This window comes from Eulemur rufifrons, chromosome 11, assembly GCF_041146395.1.
Source record: "Eulemur rufifrons isolate Redbay chromosome 11, OSU_ERuf_1, whole genome shotgun sequence".
Taxonomy (NCBI): domain Eukaryota; kingdom Metazoa; phylum Chordata; class Mammalia; order Primates; family Lemuridae; genus Eulemur; species Eulemur rufifrons.
In genome coordinates, this window is record NC_090993.1 from 1,171,771 (window position 1) to 1,197,776 (window position 26,006).

Here is a 26,006-nt window from a genome sequence, read left to right on the forward strand (position 1 = left end):
GGGAAAGCGAAGGCTTTCCTCTGCCAGCCCATGGAGTCATCGTGCTAAGGGACCGCAGTGGCTCCCTCTCCTCATATTCTCCCGATCCTTCTTCTCCACCCTTCCAGCTTTATTACCACCAAAAAAAAAAAATAAAAAGAGAGAGAGAGAGACAGAGAGACAGAGAGAGAGAGAACATGGTCCAGCTCCAAGCCAACATGTCAGCCTCTGCTGAGCCACCTCCCAGCCCCAAGTCACCCATCTTCAGCAAATAAAAACTAAACGTAGGAGCACACTGCTCTTTAAGAAAACCCGAGATTTCTACTAAATAGCTAGACTCCCCAAAACAGTTCAAATGGAATGTGAGTCACAATTTTTCAGAAGTCTGTCTGTGCTCAGCGTTGAGAACTGTCTCCTCCATAAATCTACGTGGAGAGGCTGACCACCTAAGAAAAGGGAGGGAGGGCGTTGCAGGCGTTCATACTGCACAGCGAAGACCACTCTTACATTTCCGAGAGACGGTGTGTTCTCTGTGTTCGGCATGCGTGGCATGTGAGACAAGCAAGACCCAGGGAGGTAACAGTGTCGGCTGCCAGAGGTGGGTGGAAAGGGGACCGGCCTCCCTGGTGAGGGTCTCACACAAAAGTAAATTCCGTGTGTGCTCGGTTACCCGCACCTGCCCGGCCTGGGCAGCGCCGTGAGGCTGCGCTGACGTTGCACTTTCCTCTCCTGAGAATAAAATCAGTTTGCTTATTTGCAGCCGAGGGAAGAGCCAGTTTGCATTTAATGCACTGAAGGAATTGCTCAAGGACTGCCCGTCCCCGAGAGGCTCAGCCTTGAGGAGCTGCCAAGGACGGGTTCGCCTTCCCCTCCTGCGTGGGCTCGGCAGGCAGCAGTGTTGAGTCTGCCCAGAGTGAGACTCAAACGTCAACCCCAGAAAAACTCACAACCACAACTCGTGTTCTCCAGACCCCACGGCCCTCGTTTAGTCGGGACAGACATGTCCCACGGGGGGCTGGGTGCGCTGTCCCCAACACAGGGCGGGCCTGTCTTGCTGTCGGAGGACAGCGTGTGCTCGTGGAGGGCAGGCAGGTTGCTCTGTCGCTTCTGTCTGGACGGTTTCCTGAGTTCAGAACACTGAGCACTCCTCCTTATGTTCAGGGGTCAGAGTTTGAAAGTTAAAAGAAAAACAGACTCTGCAAAAATAATCGCAGTCTTCCCTCTGCTGTCTCCCCGCTTCTGTTTTTTTTTTTTTTTTTGAGACAGAGTCTCACTCTGTTGCCCAGGCTAGAGTGAGTGCCGTGGCATTAGCCTAGCTCACAGCAACCTCAAACTCCTGAGCTCAAGCGATCCCGTGTCTCAGCCTCTTGAGTAGCTGGGACTACAGGCATGTGCCACCATGCCCGGCTAATTTTTTCTATATATATTTTTAGCTGTCCATATAATTTCTTTCTATTTTTAGTAGAGATCGGGTCTCACTCTTGCTCAGGCTGGTCTCGAACTCCTGAGCTCAAACGATCCGCCCACCTCGGCCTCCCAGAGTGGTAGGATTACAGGCGTGAGCCACCGCGCCCGGCCCCCCCTTCTGTTAATAACGTATCTAGTCTTCTCTTTCTCTCTCCTCCTCTATAGTTTATTTCTCTTAAGGGAAAACTAAAGTTAACATGAGTGACGTGTTAGTAAGTCTACACACACGCAACTCTGTCACCCACTGTAAAAAAAAATAAAACAATTGGATGTCGCGGTCATCCCAGCAAGCTCAACTTGCACTGAAGTGGTGCTCGAAAACCAATAGTGAAAATGCTGTCCCCAGGGTTACCCATTAGCTGGGGACATGAGGCAGTGTGGTTCTCAGCATCCCCTGCACCCCTGCCGAGTTCCCCACTGCTGGACACCTCCCCCTGAAGCCCTCCTGTCTCTGGTGTTGGGAACACCGTATCCTGGTGCCCCACCAACCTCTCTGAACACTGCCTTGGTCTCTTGTGAGGAAACTGAGGCACAGAGAGGTTCACGGACATGTCCGAGATCATGTGCTTCTTCAGAGACGGAGCCAGGATTCAGACCCAGCCCCTGTCCCTCACTGTCCTACAGCCCTTAGGGGGAGATTCCCCCGGCCCCTGTCCCTCCGTCTTCTCTCCGGACCACGAACACTGACTGTGATTACCGCTTCCCACGAGATGACTCCTAAATCACATTTATAACGCAACTCCTTGCTTTCTATCCTGCATTCTCCAATGCCTGCCGGGCAATCCCACCTGCATGTCAGAATTTAAATATCTTAAGACCAAACTCATCATCTTTCTAAAATAAGCTTTTCTGGCTGACATCTCCGTCACAGTTAATGATTCCACTCCTCTCTCTGATACCTACACCAGACACCTCTGGCTGCAACATCTTCCCTGGTCTTCCCCTCCATCCCCTACAGTTCAGCCTCTGAAACGTGCACCCCAGCTTCCTCTGCTGCCAGGACCTCCTCTGGGCCCTGAGCACCTCTCACCTGGAACACCTCCGCCCGGTCACCTGTTTCCACAGCGGCCAGACCAATCACCCAGGTCAGGTGACTCAACCCCGGTCCTACGGACATCAGGGGCTGGACCGTTCTTTGTTGCAGGGAGCTGTCCTGTGCGTTATGTTTGGCAGCAGCCCTGGGCTCTACCTTCTAGATAACACTAGCACTCACCCTGCACCCCACCCTCCTCACCCCAACTGTGACAACTGAAAATGTCTCCAGACATTGCCAAGTGTTCCCTTGGCGGGTGGCAAAATCGCCCCATTTGAGAACCACGGCCCTACAGCATGGCTCAAACACGCTCCTCCTTCCAGAAGCTCTCAAGGGCTCCCCAGTGGTCCCCTGATGAGTTTGCAAAAAGGAAACAGTTTTCAAGTGATTAGGAGATTATGTTTCCTATTTATGATTTGCTTTCCCTTGAGGTTTTGGGCTTCACCACCTTTGAGCGAGGAGGGATCAAGGTGAACAGGAGAAAGAGGAAGAGCAGACAGGGCCAGGGGGCAAATCCCCCCTTGGTCTGACACTGAGGCTCCCACGGCCAAGGGCCCCACCCCGGAGGCCGCCAGGCGAGGAATGGCGGACACCCCGGCAGGCTCAGGGCAGACGGCGCGGAGTAGGACCGCGGCCCCACCACCTTCTAGTTCTAGTCCTAGTTCCTGTCCGCTAGCTTCTCTCTGCCCCCGTTTCTTCATTTGAAAATGGAAATGAAAACAGCACCTAATTCATAGGGTTGTCGTGAGGCTAAATGAGTTAGTACGTGTAAGCACGGGAGAAGCGCCTGCCAGGAAGCCGGTCACTGATAGACGCAGCCATCGTCATCGATACTATTGATCTTACTACTGCATCTCCAGCTGTCCCTCTCCCACACACGCTCTCCGTCCAGGCCGAAGTCGGTCCTTCCCTGGCCATGAACAGGCGACACGTTCGCTCCAGCAAGGCCTGTGTTCCTGCTCTCCCTGCCGACACCCTCCGCTCTCCACTTCCTCCTGTTGAAACCACATGCCGAGGTCTAACTGTTACAAATCCTCCTCTCTTCAAACGGGTCAGAAGCCCACAGCACCCTGATCGTGCACCTGACATCTGCTGTCACTATTGTAGGTGACAGAATCATTTCCCAACCAAATACACCTCAGCCCCCACGGGCAGAAGTCCTAGCTTAGGGGACTATACCTCCACAGAACCTGCATGCTGCCCTTCACAGAGTCGGTACTTAGTAATTCTCACCTGAATGCAAACGTGAAATAGTTAAGGCGCTGTTTTGTAACACCGTGATTTCCTGCTGAGACGAGCACTTTAAGGCGCAGGAATACTCAGTCTCCGCTGGACAATGGCTATTCTTGCTAACACGTAGATGCAACAGAAAAGTTTTCAAAGTTTCACACTTCTTAGTGACAAGGTCTTAAACACGACAAACACCATTTCTCCACTTTTTTTTACAGTATGTTAAATGTTGAATTAATATTCTTACGTACATTATTAACTGTTTCATCCTACTTTTGCTTCTGGGTTGGCTTGGATGATGTCACCATAGTAAGGAACCGTGAACCTCACAATTTACGCTCATGAACCTGAGGTTCTGGGCATGGAGCTTCCTCACTCCACCTGCTCCCGAGTTTCAGTGTGAGCGAGTCCAGCTCAGGACAAAGAGTCCACGCTACGCAGTGTTGGTGAAACGGGGGACTCCTGGCCATCAACGCACTCCAGAAAAGGGTCTGAGAGTTTGGGGCTCTGTCCTCTGGAGATAACATCACCCAGGGTGCGGCAGAAACAGAGCTATAAACAATGTTCCAGACAACGTCAGAAAAGAACCTGCCGCACCAGCCTGGGGTCTGCCCGCACCCCTGGGCAGCTGTCCGCCAGCGCCCGCCGGCCAAGCCTCAGGGGAACGGGGGGAGCCCAGGGAGACGGAGTCACACAGAAAAAATGAGGGGACAAGACACAGGGACAAGCAGGGAGTGACCTTCCCAGGGAATTGAAATTCCACAGAACAGTGCAAGCCGTACCCGAGTGCCCTCTGCAGCTAGGGGACGCCTTCCGAAGCCAGAAGGGTGACAACAGCATTCGAGGGAAATTAAAAGGAGTACTCGGCAGCTCACACACACATGAAACACATGGCCCCGGAGGTGACACCGCGGGGGCTGGGGGAGATGCCTACTGGAGAAGGGTTTAGATGGATTTCTGGGGAAGAAAGTGCACAGGCAGCACGGAATAATACAGCAACGACGGCCAGCGTCCATGCGCTTGTGTTCCGAGCCAGGCGACGTTTCCTTGTATTATCTCATTTAATCCACATGACCCTCGAGAGGTGGGTCCTGTTGTCCTGGTCTCCAGCCGGCTCAGGGAAGGTGAGTGACGGAGAAGCCCCACGTGAGAGAAGAGGTTGGGGTCCTTGTCCCGGCTCCGCCACTAACCAGCAGGGCCTGCGTTTCCTCACTAGCAGTTAAGACAACCTCTCAGCCTCCTCCAGCTCTGATACTGCAAACCCCGGGCCCGGACAGGGTGGACCACAGATCTAAATGACAGGCACATTCATTACCTTCCTAATATTCATTGCGGAGAAAATAACCCTTTTTTTTTTCATGTGAAACTAAACCATCCGTTTATAACACTAGCAACGGGAGCGTAATCACAGTTATGAAGTCTATAACGCTTCAATATGTCATCACAACATGCTGAATTACAGAGATAGCTGAGACAAAAGCATCGCTTTTGCCCGGTTATTGGAATATTTCTCATGCTGCCCACATTTTGGGGGGAAAAAATAAAGAGGAATATTTTCCACTCCTAATTCCCTATAATAACCCAGGCATATCGGGCCTCACCTGTCGTTCACGTCTGGTTTTCCCGCCTGCCCAGCACAGCGCCTGGTGCACGGCCGGGGCCCCGCGGACATCTGCCAGTCACTCCACCTGTTCTACGTCCATTTATCCTTTTACATGGACACAGAAACCGCTTGTTAGCAGGGCAGTTTCTAAACCGCACGATGTTTGCAACTGCCAGGGTGGAGGAGGGTTGAAGTAAAGGCTGCCAGTGCGGGCGGGTTTGCCAGCCAGTAGCACCTGCTTTTCCTCCTTAAACCTTCCCTCCCCGGGACACCGCGGACCCTGGCTCGAAGGCCATCAGCAACAGGAAACACAATTTCCCAATCCCTTGAAAACTGTTCCCTTCTCCGCATGGTCTCTGCCAGTAGTTTGGCGACAGACTCACTCCAAGCAGTTTGCTCTAAGCCTGTGATTTTTTTTAAAACCCGTTTCAGGTTAATGGACCGACCCGAGACTCCGCGGAAAGCCGCAGGTCCTCTTCAGAGACACGCACACACGGGTCTTCATGCATCCCCAGAGGTGGGGCAGGGGGTGGCTCGGGGACCTCAGGGAGCAGGTCCGTGGGGACGGGGCTAAGAAACTCTGAGACGCACGGAGCAGAGAGGGGTTAGGAAGGGGCGCTGGGCCCCGAGGACCCAGACACCGCGCTCTGCCGGTCCGCGGGACGCCCCTTCTTTAATAACAAGGATTGCGGGATTCAGAACACAGGCCCCTTAGGACGGCACCGCCACCAAACCCGAGCACAGGAATCACTCGGACGCTCCATTTGCTTTAACTTTAAATATCAGAAGAAGAAAAAAAAGAACAAAAGAAATGTTTTGACGAGGAGAGAAGAAAATGCCCCATAAAGGATAAATTTGAAATGACTTAAAAATACAACTGGGGTCGGCCTCCTGTTACTGCAGATGTCAACCCGCGACGTCGCTGCAGGCTCCCGTCCCGCCATAATTCAATATCCACCTGACCTGAACCAGGGTGGCCCGCTGGGTGGCCTGGGGGGCCACTTGCAATTGATTTTTGGTGGCCAGCGGTGGTAATCGGATGATGTGAGTGTCTAACAGAAGGCTGATTAGGTTAGAGCAAATGTTAGGGCCTGTAATTTGGGAAACTGTGCAAATTTGAGCTTCCAGATCATCTCTGGACCCGACCATCAGGGTCTGTATGTAACTTGTGCAAGGAAAACCTTAGGAAGTGTTTGGTGGTGACTTAATGAAATGCACAAATAAGTAAGTGAATGGCTGGTAGCTCCCAGCCCCACCCCCACCCACCACATCCACACACTGGCGGTTTCACGTGGCTACACTCTTGCTCATATTGCTTCTCCCTCTCCCCCTGCCAACGATGCCTTCTTCACCTGACTGCCACTCTTTGTTTCAGAATTGAGCTCTGACACCATCTCCTCCTGGAAGCCTTCCCAGATTGCCCCTGGCTGGAATAAGAGCTCTGAGTCCTCATGACACTTTTTCAGAATTAACATGCGTCTTCCTTAGGTATCTGCTGAGGACTGAATTGTGTCCCCCGCCCCTGCGCACACGCCAAGCAAAGCCCACATGAGGACACAGCAAGAAGGCAGCTGTCTGTTAGCCAGGAAGGGAGCCCAACCCTGCTGGCACCTTGATCGTGGACATTCAGCCTCCAGAACTGTGAGAAAATAAATTTCTGTGGTTTAAGCCGCAGCAATATCTATGGTATTTCATTAAGGCAGCCCTAGCTGGCTGAGACAGTATCCCACGTAGACTGGGCAACTTGAGGGCCGGGGCTGTAGCTCATTCATCTTCTTAGTTTTAGTGCTTAACACAGCCCTTGCACATAGCAAGTGCTCAATAAATTCTTGCCAAGCAAATGTAAGAGTGCATGAAGATAAGAAGCTGGAAAGACCCCTTCACTCTTTCGCCGAGGCTTGGGGCAGAGCTAATGAATGGGGTCCCCACGGCTGATGTGAATTTTGCTCCACCCTTGTTTTTCCAGGTCAATGGACCATCCTCGCGTGTGATCTTTCTCCTGGAACTCTGGTGAATATGCAGCCATCTTGGTCTTCGACCTTATGAGAGCGTGTGCCTTTTAATCCAGTAACAGTCCTGAAAGAACAGTTTCAAAGCAAACTGAAGACCCAAGAAGAAATGGGCTCGGTACAATCTTTCGCATTTCCGTGGACGTAACTTGGGCTACATCACCGAGAACATGACCCAGTTTATCGACGACATCAACACAGCAGGCACTAAAGAAAGTGCCAGGTATTTAGAAGACCAAGGCGCGCGGGAGGTGAGAGGCACACAGACTAAGCAGCACAGTGAAGGCAGAAACCAGTACCGGCTTTGGTCTTGATGGAGCCCCTCGTAACCACACTGCACAAAGGAAACTGATAAAGAGCCATTTCAACAGCAGCAGCAGCCGCAGACGAACAGGAATCCACCCTGGAGTGTGGGTGCAGTTTTCTACGCAAGACACGAAGGTGACTGGTACACAGACAGGGCAGATTCAGTTTCAGATACTCCGTGCGTTTGGGGAACTCCCAGCGAACTGGGTCTTCCTTCGCCTGGAGATGACAAGGGGCAAGAGCTCTGTGCGCTCATCTCCGTGTAAATGAAAACTGCAGCACAGATTTTCAGCAGACTCTCAAGGGGATAGATAAACATGCCCTGTTACCTCCTTAAACCACAAGACCCTCCTGGATCAATTCAAAGCCCACTGAACAGACCACGCTTTCAGAACTCTTCCCCACATCCAAGCCCGGCACGCCAGGGCCCACGCACGGCAGAGTCTAGGACAGGGGCCGAGAGCAGGCTGCAGCAAGATGTCCTCGGCAGGCCACCAGGCTGCTTTCCTGCAGGGCTCGGAGGCTGGAATGCAGAGGATTTCCGGACATTCCTGCAAAGGCCTAGGAGTCCCAAGATCTCCAGCCACAGACACTCCAAGCAGCATCCTATCCGCAAAGCTGCACAGAGGGGCCTGGGAGTCAGAGGCCGGCAGCGGGAGGTGCGAGGAGGCAGCGGGCAAGGCTGAGCACTCAGTGCTTCTCTGGATCCAGCTGCAACTCCCAACCCATCTCCCTGTCCTACCCGAGCCCGTGGGGGCCGGCTCGCCGCCACCCAGACTCCAGCACAGAAGCCGCCTGCGGATCCGGGGAGGCTGAGGCAGGGCTGGGTGCAGCACCTGTACCGAATCACTTGCCTGGCTCACGTCGCATTTCTTTCTCCCGAGGCTTCTCTGAGCGCACAAAAGGGGCCGGCTGGGCCTGGGCCAACAGCTATTGAGAAGTCCCTCTCGACAGCACAAGGACCTTCTCCATCTCCAGACGCGACTATTCAGGGAACACGCCGGCAGCAGGGACGGAGCACAGATCGGGACGTCTCACTTCGCCGCAGAAAGCTCCGCCAGCTGCCCGACATCATGTCCCCACAGGATGCGCTCTCAGGGGTCGGGCCCGCACGCGGGGAGGCGTTTACACGGGGCGCACAGCCTCCCGCCCCTCCTTCCCTGCTTAGGGAGGCGGAGGACAGAAATGGCCCTGGACGCAGCGGAGAGATGTGTCCCTCCAGACAGGCGGCAATAACTCTGTTCCTGTTTATCAAACGCCCCTGACACCGCGTCCTGCGCACCCGCACACCCGCGCCCCTGCGAAGCGCGGAGGAACAAGCGCGCGGCCCCCGAGTTACAGATGAAGACACCAGAGCGTGGCAGGTGAAGCGACTCGCTTCGGAGGTGACGGAGCTGGTCACAGGGGTGGGGTGACGGACAGATCGCTCTCTGACAATCACACACTTTGAAGATTAAATGACAGTGGAGGAGACTGAATCGCTGAAACAAACTCGGGGACGGCTCTGCCAAAAGACGCGCGCGGCACGGACCTGTCTCCAGAGCACATTAAAAAAAATCCCAGCGCCCAGGACAGAGGAGGGTCGGCAGCGAGGATGGAGTCCCCGGCCCCGGTCACTGCACTCGGCACAGTCCACTCTGCTCAACGTCCCCAGGATGGGAAACACCCAAGGCCACCCATGGCCACCTGCCAACTCCGCTGAACTCCAGGTCTCCTCTGAGCTTTGTCCTCCCAGAGAAGGATAGAAGACATTCCGCCCCGTCTGCGGCCGAGGACGTGTCTATGTGGAATCTCCACCCCTAACCACAGGCTTCCTCCCTCCTGGCCCTGTCGACTTTCTGTCTAATTGGTACCGGCATCCAGAATTCAGATTATTTATACGTGATCCTAATAATACCATAAAAATAAGTCTCCTGACCCCACATCAGAGGGGGCAATCATAGCCAGAATCGTGTGGCTAGTTTTTCTAGAAAATTATTATGACCACCAATACTGATTATCAGCACAAACCTCAGCCTCCGTGCTGGCTTCTCTTGACATTTAAACATGCGTGTTCCCTGGGATCCAGCCTCCAAGCCTCTTCTTTGCTCGCTTCCTGGGAAAACGCAGCCCCTCCCAGAGCACTGGCAACCCTCTCACTGCAGAGGACAAACAGATCGTCATCCCCAGCCCAGTCTCTCTCCTGAGCACCAGACTGAGCTTTCAGCTGCCTGATGGACAGACGGTGGCCACATGGACGTCCTGCAGGCAACGTCAGCCTCCTCACCCCCAGTGAACTTGCCAGCTCTCCCACCCAAAGCCGGCTCCTCTTCTTCCTCCATGCCAGGTCCAGCCAGCTGTCTGGCCTCAGTTAATTCTTCCTCTCTGCAACTTTTTTCCCCATTTCTTGCTCTCTAGTGGAAGCTCCCAACACGTCCCTGCTGGGTCAATGCAACAGTTTCCTAATTAGCCCCCATCAGAATCTAGTGGGCTTTGCCTTGTTACCTGATGTATCCTCCACCTGGTGACTGACAGGTGCACAAAAAATACTCAGTGAGCAAAGGTCTCTCTACCACTAGTCCATCTCCCACATTGCTAAAAAGCTCTTTTCTAAAACAAACATCAGATCGCTCTGTGCCCCTGAAGACATACTTTGTAGGCTCCCAGTTGCTACAATGTAACCTTCAGATTCCTCAGCATTGCAGCTAGCTGGGGTGGGAGTCCAACCTGTCTTTCCAGCCTCTTATCTCTTTTCAATCCTCAATCCATTTGCCCTTTGCTAAGGCTGCCCTGAGCTAGCCCCTGTCTCCAGCACATACTGGTTCTCATTCTAAGTCTCTGCTTTCCCTATCCTCTCTCCTGGAGGGGAAAAAATCACCTCTAACACCTTCTCTGCCTGGAGAATCATTTTATTGTTCAAGGCTTAGCTCAAATGTCATATTCTTTGGTAAGCCTTCCTCCACTATCTCCACTCTGGGACCCGCCATACCGAGTCACGAGTCACGGCAGCTAGTTCTAAGGGACTCCTGGGGCCAAGGATCAGTGGCTACCTTGTGAATGCCTATTCCACATGTCAACCCTGGCCTGCACCATTGGGCATCATTATCTATTCATTATGCTGTATCCCTTCAGGACAAAGCAAGGAAACTGGCCCTGTGTACCTTCCACAAGACCCTGTACCTCTCCAAATCTTTGCATCAGGAGATGGAAACATATCCACCAGGTCATCATGAAAAGCAAACGAGCACGCCCACCTACAACACAATGGTGCAAATCACAGGACCACAGGAAAAAGCCTAGTCCGCCATTTACAATCCAAGCCTTTCGAAGGTCTCGTGGCAATTCAGAGCTGTATTGTTCCAAATCAGATGAACCACAAGTCTCTAAAAAATTATTTTCACATTTTGTTTAAGTATAATTGAAACATAGAGGTAGCCCTCCCCAGCCTGTGAGCACATGCCGCCATACTATAACCTCAATTTGCAGATGAGTCCCCCCCCAAAAAAAGTGTTAATTTAAAATGCATCCTTGGATTAGGGTCTCACGTTGAGACTCAGAGTTAGTTAATAGAAGCATTTCAGAAGACAGTTGAGAGCCTTTCACAAGATTAACTCTCTAAACCCATTAAATTTTTACAAAAGAAGAAGATCCTGTTGTTTCTCGCCTGGAGAAAACCAGAATCTTCTGGGTTTAAATATCTAGGGAAGTCCAAAGGATTCTCCTACATATTGAGAATCAGAATTTGAAAACTAGCTAGAACAGTAACAATGTTGCCGGCACACAGACCTTAAAGAATCCACGGTAAGACGGCGTTTTATGTCTTTCTTAAAAAGAAGCTCCCTCTTCCTGGCTCACCCAATTCAAGCACATACATCTTTTATAAATGCAATCAGACCTGCGAAATAAGGTTTTTCTGTATTTTGTTACTCTGAGATAAAAGGCGTACAGCGCACGAGTGACCCTCCTTGCTCATCTCTACTTCCACGCGGGTAATTCCAGGAGATAAAAGCCGCCCGTTTCAAACAGACTCATGAGATAACCAGGTTGAACTTTCATTTCCCAAGACCCTCACCCTTACTCATCATCTCTCTTGAAAAGCTCAGTGTGTTGGGATAAAGATGAAATGATCCCCGATCAGGTTTGCTGGGCTCTGCAATTCCTTGCTCCGAAGAACCAAAACCCGTTGCTGGCACCCGGGTGCACACTCGGGGTGCCCAGATGGGGTCACAGCCCTGTCCCCCTGCGGGCCCTGACCCAGGGGGGCTGCACCTGCCCCTGCTCCCCAGTGGGGTACGGGGCTCTCACCCTCCACAGCGCTCCCGAGTTTATCGTCCTTTCCGAATAATGTCAAGAATTATTTTGTTTGACTTCTTTGATGTTCCCGGTTTACCTTGTTTGAGATTAATAAAGCAATTACAATACTCTCAATTAAGAAGCTATTTTAAAATGCACTTTTAATTCCAGTTCGTGAGCAACTCACTTAATTATTTCTATTTGTTTTTCTTCCTGAGTGGATAATTTTCTTCTCTCTTAGAGTAGTACAGCAACCTTTTGCTTAGAGAAGAAGAAACACTGGGCCAAATTCTTCCCTAAAACATAGCAGCAGCTTAAGCTCACATGATCAAACATACCTTTCTGAGGAAGTAATTCTCAGATGTCATAAACTATCCAATCTTTTTTTTTTTTTTTTTTTTTTTTTGAGACAGAGTGTTACTTTGTTGCCCTGGCTAGAGTGAGTGCTGTGGCATCAGCCTAGCTCACAGCAACCTCAAACTCCTGGGTTCAAGCCATCCTCCTGCCTCAGCCTCCCCAGTAGCTGGGACTACAGGCATACGCCACCATGCCTGGCTAATTTTTTCTATATATATTTCAGTTGGCCAGATAATTTCTTTCTATTTTTAGTAGAGACGGGGTCTTGCTCTTGCTCAGGCTGGTCTCGAACTCCTGACCTCGAGCGATCCACCCGCCTCGGCCTCCCAGAGTGCTAGGATGACAGGCGTGAGCCACCTCGCCCGGCCATATCGAATCTTATTCTTCAAATTTAACCTTCAGGAGGACTTTTAACTCACATTAACAATCCTTACTTTTTTTTTTTAACCTTTTGCTATATACTAACTAGATTATCCTCCAACTGAGAAAACAGGTTTAAAAGCTGGGCCCAAAATGACAGAGACCAATAGGCCTGGCTCCTAATCTCCTCATCTGGCTTTGTCTGACTCTTTGCGGCACTCGGGAAGAACAGCCTCACTGAGGGTGTCTCCTGAAACTTGAGGGGAAAAAAAGAGGAAAATAATCACAATCCCTTCCTTATTTTCCTGGATTGCTAAGAAAATTAAAGGTGGTGATATACGTAAAAACACCTTGCAAACTGTAACACTCTAAGCACTAAAGGTATCATTAGTGCTCGTCCAAACTACACAGAAAAGAGTCGCTCTGAGGCAGGATGTCACGCTGGGACCAACGGGCAGCTCAGAGAGTCATTGGCAGGAATGGAAATGGCAGTGACAGCCACTAGCAGAGGGCCCCGGAGCCCCATTTGTTTCCTCTCCCCCAGCCCCTCAGAGCAGGAAAGAGTCAGGCATGACCCATTCTGATGACCTTCCCCAAACAGCCCCAAAGGGACAGGGACACAGGCCCCTGGCCCCTTACCTTTCTCCATTCAGAGCTCAAGGTTCAGGCACGCTGGCCTTCACTGTGTCTTGGGTTGCAGAATTTTACTGTTGATTTGTTTATACATTTTCTGCTTTTTGGTCATAACGAGAGCTCCCGTATGTCAGGGCAAGGAGCACCATGTTCTAAAATATTTGATAACTGTAGCTCCAAGAAAAACGTTGGAGTCAAATATAATAAAAAGAAAAAAAATGCATTTAAGGATTGGGATTTCTACGCCTTAGCTTGCTAAGAAAAGATTGTAATTGAAAGGATAATCTGGTCACGATGCCACACTTAACTGACCAGGTGACCCCGGACAAGTTGCTTAATTTTTCCATGCCTGAGTTTCTACTTCTATAAGGTAGGAATAAATAACAGTATCTACCTCACACAGTTGTTGTGAGGAATTAAATGAGCTAATATAAGTAATGTTGAGGCTGAGGCGGGAGGATTGCTTGAGCCCAGGAGTTGGAGGTTGCAGTGAGCTATGATGACGCCACTGCACCCCAAGCCTGGGCAACAGAGACCCCATCTAAGAAAGAAAGAAGAGAGCAAGAGAGAGAGAGAGAGAGAGATGGATAGAAAAAAAGAGAGCTCACTTTACCCAGAGTTTAGAACCTATCAAATTCCTATAATCACAAAATCTAAGAGTGTTACTGATATGAAAGAAACTGAGTCAAGAAGTCACAAAAGTTGCCCACAGCCATGTAGTTATTTAAGGGCAGAGGCTGAAGTACATCTCTGCCGATCCTATAAAATACGCACAGCCCATATTTTAACCAGAGCTTCCCATCTCCTTGGCCCTGTGCAAGCTTTGGAAATTTGGAACAGAATAATTTAGGTGCTTTTCTCCACCTACGTCATCAGTATTTGCTAGAGAGATCTTCACCCACACTCTCTGTGACGCTCAGGAATTAAGAACCACTGCCTCTCTCACCGGCCTCTTCCGGCCTCCGCGATGAGAGATTTGCTACTTGTTCTATGAAATCCTTCTTCTGCCTCCAGAGCTTTCAGATTTCACCCAGTGGATAAATCAAAAGCGTTTCTGTGTTGCTTATATTAAGGTAACCGACTGTCGAAGAAACATTTTGAGTTTGAGGAGTTGAAACTTTGCGAACAGATTCAGGGCAGTTTGAAATCGGGGATTTTAGACATAGCATTGCATGAAACACTTCCACGCTGCCGTGTAAGAAAGTCTCAATACAACCAAGAGACTCACAGCTGCAAACCAGTAAGTCGGTCAGAAAGCATCTGTTCCTACCTGCTGGCGCACAGCCCAATGCTATGGCCACAGGACCCAGAGAGACCTCAAGTTCAGTTCAGCTGCGCTGGGACCATAACTCGGTGTGCAGAGAGGGCAGCCATGGGGGAGGTTTGCCCCAAGTCAGAGACAGAGCAAGGAAGAGGAGCCCAGCTCAGATGACATTATGCTCTACTCTAAAGCCTTCAGTGGGTCCCCACTGCCTGCTGTGTGACGTTTGGGACCCTCATTGGGGCTTCCAGGACTCTTAGAATGAGGCTCCAACCTATTTGTCCTTCTCCCCTGCTGGTTCCTTGCAGGTATACAATGTTCTAGATTAACCAGGCTGTTCTCTGCTCCCCCAACAGTCCAATCATGTCACCCAGCTCCGCACCTTTGTACAATGTGTCTCCTGCCGTGAGAGGCACCAGCCCCCACCCCACCCGAAGTGCCACCTCTTCTCTAGAACCTTCCCTGGCTTTTCTTCCAACCTCCTAGACCCCCTCTAATCGGACATGGCCTCAACTGCCATGAAACTTTTGCACTTTTTTTTTAACTCACCCCTGGTAATTATTTCCTAACTGGTGTGGCAGGAATCTGGGAATCTTTTTTCTTGCTCTCACCCGCAGTAGCTGAGCACCTACTGTGTGTCAGGTGTCGTGCTGGGTGCCTGGGACACGAAAATGAATAAGTCAAGCTTCTTGCCCTCAGTGTGCTGACATTCTAGTAAATGCAAGAACGCTACCATAGAGGCTTACGCCTCGGGCAACGGAAGCCCAGGCAAGGGAAGAACTTACTGCCCAGGGAGATGTGAAGGAGAAGATAGTATTTAACGGGGGTCTTGAAGGGAAATTTGTTCGTTGGGCAAAAAATGGAGAGTAGTGGAGGGTTCTTCTAGGTAAAAAGAACATCATATGTGACAGTGCTTGGCTCAGGTTGGAGGACAGACCCTCAACATTTATTGAATAAAATAAAGCAAAGGCCCCCCAGATGAGGGCAGGGCATTAGCCCCGCCCACTACTACCTACGTTGACTGAGCACCTACAGTTTCCATCCCTCCCACCAGCCCTGTAAGTTAGGCATCATCATCCTCATTTTATAGATGAGGACCCCCAAGCTGTCAAGTGGCCGAGCCCAGGCTGAGTTGTTTATAATCCAGGGATGTGCTAATGAATTCACAGCCAAGGAGCCATGTGTAGGGCAAGCTTGTGGCTCTGTTCCTCTGAGCCTGGGGGGACCCCCCAAAGCCCCCTCTGGTGCACTGGGGTGAAAAAGAGCTGCTGAAGCCGTGCCCCACGCAGATTCTGAACAGCGGGGTCCTGGATCTCCCTACAAACCTGGTATCAGTCTTCTCAAGGTGTTTGGTATTAGTGGCCCCAAAATGCCGGCCCTTTTTCTTAATTTACAAAAGACAACCTAGAGAAAGCCACCTAAACGTCACTTCAGGCCAAGTCAGGCTCACGAAAGCTCTCTTAGGGCTCAAGGAATTGAATTGGATCTCTGGCTTTCTAGAACAAAGCATTTCATTTTTAACGGAGTTCTTTTTTCCCCTCTTTCTTTGTCTCATCACTTTTTCAATTTCTCTCTTTCTAGTGCAGGCGTTTTCTGTAACACTTGTATCGGGCACAGGCTTTTTTTTTCTCTCCTAGCTGAGATTATTATATCTTGCTATTGTGGCGCTCCTTTTCCATTGAAAGCAATCAAAAATGAAAATCCACATTTCAGAACAGTGTCTATTAAGTATGCACCTTTCTTGCTGATGGAAAAAAAAGACTGATTTTCGGCTCTGTATATCACCTAAAGATTAGACCCTGGGTGAGACTTCCGCTCCTCACAGGCCATTGGCATTTGGTAATTGAGAGTAATGGCAGACAGTCCGGAGTCAGAAGCAACTTATTTTAAGCAATGCCTCGGTCTAAAGCATTACTAACCAAAGTGCGTTCCTTGGATCAGCGGCAGCTGCTTCACCTGGAGCTTATTAGAAATGCAGAATATCAGGCCCCACCCCAGGCCGGCTGAATCAGAATCCACCTTTTAACAAGCTCCCAGGTGATCTGTATGCACATTAAGTTTCAGAAGCACAGGTGAGTCTAGAGCTAAGGTCAATTTGCTTTTATTGCCATATTGGAGCCGCCATGTGAGTTTCTTACCTAAGAACAAAAATCTCTGCGTAGTAACTCCATAGGACACCCCCCCACCACCACCCTGCTGCACCCAAACTGTTTATTCATAGGTGAATCGTGAAATGAAAAATGTTCTTCCAGAAATCACACTCTCAGCCCGGAGGAGGTCAAGGTGAAACAAAGCCCATGGCCAGTAGCTAGAAAGAGAGCTCTGAAACCGAGAGGTAACAGACAACCCTTACTCCCACCCTCTTCTCCAAGGTCCTGGGTGTTTTTGCTTGGTGTGTTCCCCTCGGGGAAAGGAGGGAACAAATGCCGTGGGAACCTCACAGGTGGCTGACGTGAGACCGAGGGGGCCGTGCCGTGCGCTGAGCTCCGGATGCTCGAGGAGGATCCTCCGTCAACACCCGTGGGCAGAACCAAGAGCACAGCCTTCAAATCCCAGCTGCGCTCCGACCTCACTGGCCCAGTAACAGTCAAAATGAACGGAAATGAACCTTGATTAACTAATCTGTCCTCTCCGTGGGAGATACGGAGCAAGAGGATGGAAAAGCCACGTGGAGCTGGTTGGAGGGAATGAAAGCTAGAACCGGGAGGCGAGAGAAGAGGAGGAGAGGAAGGACCCAGATCCGGTCACCGCTGTTCTGCCCACCTATTCCCACTTGCCCGGGAAGCAGAGCTGGTGTTCAGGGACGGACAGAGGCGATGACCAGACCCCTGGCCGGCCACACAGGTGCTGCCTTGGCTTCACATTTGACCTTGTCCTCTACGAAGAGGAAACCTACCTCAGAGACATTTCTCTCTAAAAAATTCCAGCACCCAAAAAGTTATCCCTTGTTAAAAAACAAAAACAAAATCCAAGTCCCCACCCCAGGCAAGGGTCTTCTCATTAATCCTGACAGATGTACATCACCATAAGCACCTTCTCACTCTGGGCATCTTCCAGATGTCCTCGCAGAACACCTGACTTATTGATTACTCCGTGTCACCGCCCAACTTCATGTTCCCCTCCTCCACTTTTGCTAATCTTTCACTGTTTTTTTTTTTTCTATCTTCACCTTCGAATTCTCTGAAACAGCAATATTTAAAAACACTAAAATGGTTTATTTATACCGATTAATACTTGTATTTTAACCAATTATAATCTATTTACGTGTTAACAGTATTTCAGCTCCTTTTAACCTCAGCAAGCTCGAAAGGAAACTTGCAATGAACAGGAATGAGGGACAGCAAGGCGCCGTGGAGGCAGAGAGACTTAGGCTCGGAAATTCAGACAGGAACTCCATCTGCCTTCCCGCACCACAACCAGAAGATAGCCCCTCCCCCAGAACCAAATATGTCAGACATTAGCCACCTACAGAGACCGGGTCTATCAATTGTATTTCCGCCAACTTCCACTTCATAGAGCAGCAGGTGACTTGGTAGGTAAAGCAATCTTCCAGAAACACACCCGAAGGAAACCCCTCCAGCCCCTTCCTGCCCCCGGCAGGCACAGACATGCTGGCACACACCACCTCTCCTACCTCTCAAGGAAAGAGAAAGTTAACTTTTAAATAAACCTGCCCTTCGGCCAGTCTGGCCACGTTCTCAGATCCTTCACGCTCTCCAAGGTGGTTCCCGCAACTCCTGCCTAAATCCAGAAGCTGACACCTGGCCCCTGTCCCCCGAGGGCACGGACAAGGGTCAGAGGTCCACAGATACACCACTTTTTTTTTTTTTTTCCTTCTCTCATTTTCTTGGCCAAAGTGAGAATAACGGGCCAGGCTGTACTGTCCTTCCATCAGAGAAGCCAGGCTGGGCGCCCGGTGGGAAGCTCCATGCAGAACGTGGGTGCGTGAATCTGTGCGGGCCCCACAGAGGAATGTTCTGGGAACTCCAGGGAGTCTGAAGCAGGAGGATGTTGGGCTGGGAAACAGGGACCCTCGGGGTCTCAGGAAGCCCTGGAGTCTGCGTGTATGGGGGGGGCGGGTGGCGCAGGGCTGTCTTGGCCCCCGGGTCGCCCTCCCGCCGGGGCCGTCCCGGGCCACCCCCCCCCCAGTCTCGGGAGCCACTCACCGCCGGTGAGCTGTGCGGGGCCGAAGCACAGCGCCAGCTGCAACCACAGGATCACGGCCAGGAGTCTCTGGGGGCACTGAGGCTGCTGCTGCTCTAGAAACCCATCTCCATGGCTCGGGTTCATTCCATGATACATCTTTCATCCGCAGAGGGCAGCCAGCTCGCCGGAGTCTGCAACCGGGAGCGGAGCGCGGCGATCGCCCAGGCTGTCGGGGCTCGGGGGCCACGCCGCCCCTCCTCCGCGCGGGGACCCGGCGCCGCGGCTCCCCAGGCTCCATCCCGGGCCTCCCCCGCGCGGCCTCCGCCCCCTTTCCCACGGCGAGGCCGCCCGCCCCCCGCGCGGGGCGCACGGAGGAGCCGCCGCCGCGGGTGCCACGCGCGCGCGGAGGGTGGAGGAGGGGAGCGCGGGCAGGGGGTGGCGACACCGGCTCCGCGCCGGTCCCCAGGATTCAGCGCTGGTGCCCGGGGCAGGAAAGTCGGAAGCCTCGCGGCGTCTGCGGGCTGAGAAAACACTTTTCCCCGGGCCTACACCTTTCACTCGGGAATCTCACGACGTGGCAGCGGCTGCCCCCAGCTACTTCTCCGGCTTTCCCCGGGGTCCGGATGGATCCCATTGCCCCCGTCCCCAATGGGAGGTCTCTGCGCTGTCAAAAAAATTCCTCCCCCGGGGAGCAGCGGCGGGCGCCAAGTCCCCTCCCCGGCCTGCGCGCGCCTCCCCGGGGTGGAGAGCGCCCCCCGGGCGCCCGGGCCGCCTTACCTGTGGGGCTCATGCGTGCAGCTCGCTTCCCTCCTCCGCCTCCGCCTCCGCCCCCCGCCAGCCGAGCCCGCATCTGTGCGCGACCTCCGCCGCCGCCGCCGCGCGAGCGAGCGAGACGGAAGCCTGGCGGCGGCGCCGGCCCCGCGCCCCCCGCGCGCGCTCGCGCCCCGGCCCCCCCGGCGGGCGGCTGCGGGGGGAGGACCGGCCGGCCGCGCGCTCCCGGGCAGGCGCCGCGCGCCCGCTACCTGAGCCGGCGAGCGCGGCGGCGCGGGCGGGGGGAGGGGGCGGGGCGCGGGGCGCGGGGCGCGCGGCCGGGAGCGCGCGCGCGCGCGGGGACGCGCCTCCGCCAACCGAGCGGGCGCCGCGGCGGGGCAGGGGGACCGGCGAGGGCGGGGAGGGGGACGGGGCCGCCGCCGCCGCCGCCGCCGCCGCGACCAATGGGAAGCCCGCGCGCCTGCACCTGTCGGGCCGCCAGGCGCCCGGCGGCCGCTCCCGAACGCAGGCACAGCCGCGTCGCCGGGTCCCAGGCGCTGGACGGCGGCCCCCGCCCCGCCGCGCGCGAGCCCCGGGGCCCGCCGCAGTCTCCGCGCGGCCTTCGGTGCTCCCAGCGCTCGGGGCGGCGCGGGGCACCCGGCCTGCTGCTGCCGCGGTGGCTGCAAACCGAGAGGCCGGAGAGCGCGGCGGCGGGTCCCCGCCCAGGACCCTCGCCACCAACAGGCTCAACTTGAGCAGGGGGCTGCCAACTGCCAAAGTCTCTTAATTTCCTCCGCTACGCCCCTCCGCCAACCCCTGCCAAGGGTCTGCGGGTCCCCTGGGAGCCCGAAGGACAACCTGAGGTGGTTGGGAGACACTGTCCCCGTGCCCTGCACCCTCGGTATTTTCCCTTTGCCGGCCGCAGGCGTTGAGTGCGGACTCGGCCGTCTTGGGGAGGAGGCAGCGGGGCGTCGCGGAGATGGGGGGGGTCTGTGCCACCCAGCAGGTTGGGTACCTGGGGGAGGGGAGGCAGCCGGGGCCGCGGATCGGAACCCAGGGGGTCGGGGTGTTTGCCCCCCCAGCCCCAGTGGAGAGAGTTCGCCGGATCCGTGCGGTCCCTGCGCGGCTTCTGCTGTCCAGGCTCAGCCCGCAGCGGGCGCGGCTCTCACCCCGCACCGGCTCGGGCCTCCCTCGGCCGGCTGGAGTCGGAGGACCCGCGTTCCAGCCACGGAGATTAGGGGGTGTCAGCTTATGAGGTGGTGCCCGCAGGCAGCGGGCCAGTGACACTTGAGAGCCAGTGACACTCCATGATTCTGTAGGAACTGGTGGACGTGAAAACCATGCTCCTAATACAGCCACCAAATCATCCCTCGCCTCTATCGACTTTCCCCAAATCTCACATACTGATGGTAGTTAGGAAATTACAGCTTTTACAGTACACCCTTACTAGGAGTGATTTTAACAAATTCTTTCAGGATAGATTAGCTTTTAGTAGATAAATCAAGCTCAGTATTTTTTTTTTTTTCAATTTGTAAAATGGAGATGGCAGCCTTGCACAGAATAAGTTTCAGATTTCGACTAGCACAAGTCGCTTCCGGCTAAAGCTTGTACTTCGGGGCTCCAAAAACCTCAGTTGGACATCTTCCCTGTTTCTAAGGTCCTATGCCTGTCCTACAGTTCTAATATTTATTCCATTTTTTTCTCAGTAAATTTTCTAAATCTTTCCTAATCCCCATAGAATCAAAAAAGATCAAAAATGTTTGTTGACCGTGCACACGTTTTTACCATCACAGGAGATGTGTCTCAGTGTGTTGAAATCTGTCCTTTAGCTGGAGGACAAGCCATTTACACAGGGATGGCCGGACCCAAAGGAACAGCCAAGTTTATCTGGGCCAAACATGGGATCTGTGCTTTTGTCCCGCTCTCCGACATTTCTAACGAGTGGTCATCCAGCTTCATCGACTACTTCTCGAGGAAACCTGTTGTGTTTGCCCACAGCTCTCTCAGCAAAGCCTTCCTTAGACTGGGCTGAAATCTACCTCCCTGAAACCTTCACCCACTGATTCTGGTCTCTGCTCCGGGCCCACACAGCTAAGTCGAATTCCTCTCTCTTAAGAGAGCGTTTCACCCATTTGTAGATGCCTTCATGTCCCCTTGAGTCTTCTCTTTTCTGGGTTAAACACAGCTACTTCCTGCAGCGGGACGTTTCTCAGACTCCTCACCAGCCTGTGGTCTTTCTTGGAACGTGACCTGGTTTCTCGATGACGACCCACCCCCAGCAATCAAAGTGTGTTTCCAGAAAGGGGCTCCGGCTTCATTCTGTGGGTTCTGATCAGTGCAGGGCAGTACTGGCCACTTTGTATTTTAAACAATTTGCTTTAATTAATGCAAGTGAGGGAGACAAGCATTTGGGGGGCAGCTACAGCATCCCATTTTGTAAGTTTTCTGCACTATCCCCTGTATTATTTTTGCAGGGCTGCCTAACAAAATCCCACAGCCTGGGTGGCTTAAACAACAGAGATCCATTTTCTCACAGTCCTGGAGGCTGGAGGTCCAAGGTGAGGGTGTCAGCAGGGTGGTTCCTTCTGAGCCCTCTGTCCTTGTTTGCAGAGGGTCACCTTCTCCCTGTGTGATCACACGGCCTTTCCTCTGTGTGTCTGTGTTCTAGTCTCCTCTTTTTATTAAAAATACCAGTCATATTGGATTAGGGACCCCCCTAAGACCCTATTTTAAATTAATTCCCCCCTCAAAGGCCCTGGGTCCAAATATAGTCACGTTCTGAGGTAGTCAACGTATGAATTGGGGTGGGGGGACGCAGTCCAGCCCATAACAGAAACAGAGCTGGGCTTACGCTCCTGGGGAGGCCGGTGAGGACAAAGGAGGTCTATGCCTTCGCTCAGGACCACCCGGCCAATAAGGGCCTCAGACTTGAATTCAGCTTCACCCTAATAGTTTCTCCACCATTCCACAGCTATTTCTATGAACGCCAGGAGTCCTCACCTGCTCCGTCCCACAGAACCACAAGGAGGGCTCTTGCTCCGTTCCCTGCCCCACCTCACTCGCTCCGCCTTTAGGCTCACCCCAGGGCTTCGTCTGGTGGTCCCACGTGGTCTGCCATGACCCCCCCATCCCCCCGTATGGGAAACTCCTTCCTTCATGGCAGACGTTTCTATGTCCCTGTGTCTTACCGTGCCTCATTAAAACAAATCCCAGGTGCTCTTAAAACACGCTGCCACTACAGAGAGGGGTACATTGGCCCTGCTTGGTATCTAACCTTAAAGAAACCCAGCACATTCGCCTCAAGCACTTCGTCCAAAGACGATGCCAGTGCTCACTTCACCCAAGCGTCCAGGGGATTCAGTGGGATTGTGCCTTGAAGGCATCTGAAGCACACCTAGCACATAGTAAGCGCTCAGGAAAGCAGGTGCGAAGACGCTCACTGCGGATATTTTTGTAATAGTGGAAAACTGGAAACAGCCTGAATAACGAAATGAGTAAATAAATCGTGGTCTAGTCATACTAAGGAACACTATGTAGCCATTAGGACAAAATTAGATTTCCATGTAGCAACATGGAGAGCGCTATGAAACATTGTTGCCGAGTGAAAGCAGCAAATTGTGGAACAAAATGTACAGCAAGGCAGGATTTATGGAAAGACGATACCATAGATTTTTCTATAGATTTACAGCAACACAAAAGGAAAAGGTCTGAAATGACTCGCAGCGGTGGGGTTGCATCCAGGTTAGGGAGAGCAGATGGGATTACGCAGGAGGGAGTGGTCAAAAATACTTTTGTTTTATTTCCATGACTTTGGTTTTATTTTATTATATTGGGGGGGGTGAGGAGATTGTTATGTAATACCTATTAGGTCATTAAAAATTGATGTGAAATGCATGAGAAGAGGTGAGAGAGAAAAAAAGAGAAATATAGAAGGGGAGAAGGTGGGAATAAGCCTGGAGCTTAATGACATGGCATTAACTTTGAGACTACCGTGTACCAATGGTATATTTTTGAAAATAGAGATAAGAGAGATCTGTCTCACAAGGAGTCTTTTGACCGGAGGCTTTCCCTTGGGCGAGGAGGGGGGAGATGCCCAATATGGTCAACTGCTAAACTAGTTTGTCGTTTTGTTAAAGGTAACTTGGGCGCCCTTCCAGAGCTTCCCTCCTCATAGAGGTTGGCACAGAAGCTCACCCTGTCCCTCCCCAGAAGCTGCTTCATCCTATGCTATATCCCTGGCTGTGGGTTGGCTGTTTTCCTGTAATGATTAAGTTGGGTTAAATTGCCATAACAGATCAGCCAAAACACGTAATGGTGCCAACGTAATAGAAGTTTCCTTCTTGCATGCAGGACAGGACAGGGTGATGGTGGTGGGCATGGATCGGGGAATTGAGGGTGTGCGGAGTAGGGGGACGGCAGCCATTCAGGAGCCCAGACTGAAGGCAGCCTTGTCTTCAACACGTGGGTCCCCAGAGTCTCTTGTCTCTGCCGTGTCAGCTGTTTTATAAGATTTAAAGATAGTGGGGCACACCACAGTAACATCTGGATAGAGGAAAGGCAGAATTCTTGGCATAGCTCCTAGTGAAAGAAGGCTGCCGGACAGGGCCACATAGGGGGTGGTACTTGGGGACAGGTTAAGAGCAAGGCAGAGCTGCTTGGGCAGCTTGTGTGTGGCAAGTGGGGTGGGGGTAGCTGGGTTTCGTGGACTCCTTGCAGGTTGGTAAACTTGAATAATTTCGGAGGGCTGTAGAGCATAGGGGTTAACCCTAGTTATCCGATATATGGCCCTGGGGCGACTAGGGCAGTGGCCCCATGTGAGAGCCCCAATTGGGAAGTGGTTGGGGGTATGGATGTAACTGGCTGCTCAAGAAGGGGAAGTAACCAGCCGTAAGCCAGGGCCTCAAAATGGGGTCAACACAGCACAATAATATACATATATTTTCCCATCAGCCCATAGGGGAGGGAGGATATGCTAGGGGCCAGGCCCCAAATTAGCCCACATCCATTCTGCCCACGTTCCATTGCCCATAATGAGGTCACATGGCCAACTAGTCACATGGTCTCACAAGCACGCAAAGGGAGCTGGGAAATGGAGCCCTAAGGACAATTGTTCCCAGGGTAGAGGGAAGCTCAGCTTTCAATGGGCAACTAACTAGCAGACTCCACCAAAAGGCTATAAATTAATCTGCACCCACGTGTTTCTTTGCCTTTTTTTTTTTCCCTGCTTTCTTCATATTCATTTCACCTGCTTACATAGTAGCCTCCTTTAGGGCAAGGACCATGATGTTCTCGTGCTCCTGATGCTTTCCCCAGCAATTAATTCTGCATCCAGTGGGGTTCTTAATGCACGAGGCTCTCACTCAAACAAGCCTCCAGTAATTTCAATATGCAAAGAGAGCTGCCACTTCAGACTCTGGCAGAAATATCTGACACTTAGAACATAATTTCAGCCTGTTACATTTACATCACTAGGGAGAAAAAGAACTGCAGCAGAAATATTCTCTGGGCCTTTAGCCTTTTTATTTAATTCTGAGTCATATACATATTTTCAGTAACTTTAAGGCTTGGCCACTATATGGTACTATTTGATTGTTAGATTAAATCAAACAAGTGTTTCTATTGAGATGAATTAACATAGTCACCACCTGTAGTCAAATTTTCCATTTCAGTTAACTACCAGGTAAAGATAAACTGGTGCTTTCAGAAACACTTCCAGTAGTTAATTGCATAAAAAAAATGTTATTTTCATGACCTTTTTCTTATGCCTCGTCTTCTATCACCTTGTCTTTTCTTCTTGATTTATTAAGGACTCTTACCTTTAAAACCACCGTCAGTTTGGCGTGAACATTTTCTTCCGGAAGGTTAATGCCTAATGGCATTAATGACACCAGGGGAAAAGGTGAGAAGAAAACAAGCCTCAGCTATGGAATCACTTCCTCAACCTCCATCCAGCATTTACTGAGTGACTAAGATACGCCGAAAACAATGCAAACCCATAAAAATGCAAAGAGACATCACCTCCGCCTTCAAGAAGCTCGCAGTCATAGACCCAAGCCTACATTGCTTTTAGGTACAAATTTTTTATTGTCACCTGTTCATTCAACAGATACACATGGAGTCCCACTATGTTCAAGGCATTGCTCTGAGTCCTGGAAATACAGAACTGAACAAAGCAAAGAGCCCTGTTCACATGGGGTGACGGGAGACAAAATCATGGGGCCACCTTGAAGGCTACCATGTGTCTACATGCTCCTGGAGTGATTTTGACACAAGGGGTCCTTGGAGCATCACTGGGTGGGAAGGAGAAGATAAACAGAGCAAATCAAGGGAGGAAAGAAATTCGGTCAAACAGAACGTGAACGTCAGTGCCCTGGGACCAAGAAATCAAGATGAGATTGAGAAGTCATTGGATTTGGCCTCTGGGCTGTCAGTTTTGACCTTCTAAACTCTAAAGGAACATTTTTAGACAATATAATCTTTTTTTTTTAATGCAATCCATGGCAAGAAATATATTTTACCTTAACACTCGGTGTACAGTCACCCATGTAAAGAAACAAGCGTTTCATGACTTAATATCTACCTCTACCACATGAGAGGAGC

At 51.8% G+C, this 26,006-nt stretch overlaps 1 protein-coding gene across 2 annotated transcripts in view; it reads right to left on the reverse strand.

Annotated features, from left to right (window-relative positions):
- Nucleotides 1-19,556, reverse strand: part of SUSD4 (sushi domain containing 4) — a 69,080-nt gene extending 49,524 nt beyond the window's left edge. The window contains exons 1-2 of one of the 2 annotated variants that reach the window (XM_069484595.1): nucleotides 19,434-19,556; nucleotides 18,677-18,847 (exon numbers count right to left, since the gene is read on the reverse strand). In XM_069484595.1, coding sequence (XP_069340696.1) covers nucleotides 18,677-18,812 — 136 coding nt within the window. In that variant the 5' untranslated portion in view covers nucleotides 18,813-18,847; nucleotides 19,434-19,556. Of the gene's footprint in view, nucleotides 1-18,676; nucleotides 18,848-19,433 lie in introns of those variants that run through there. The other variant, XM_069484596.1, reaches the window with a different exon arrangement.
- Nucleotides 19,557-26,006: the final 6,450 nt, after the last annotated feature.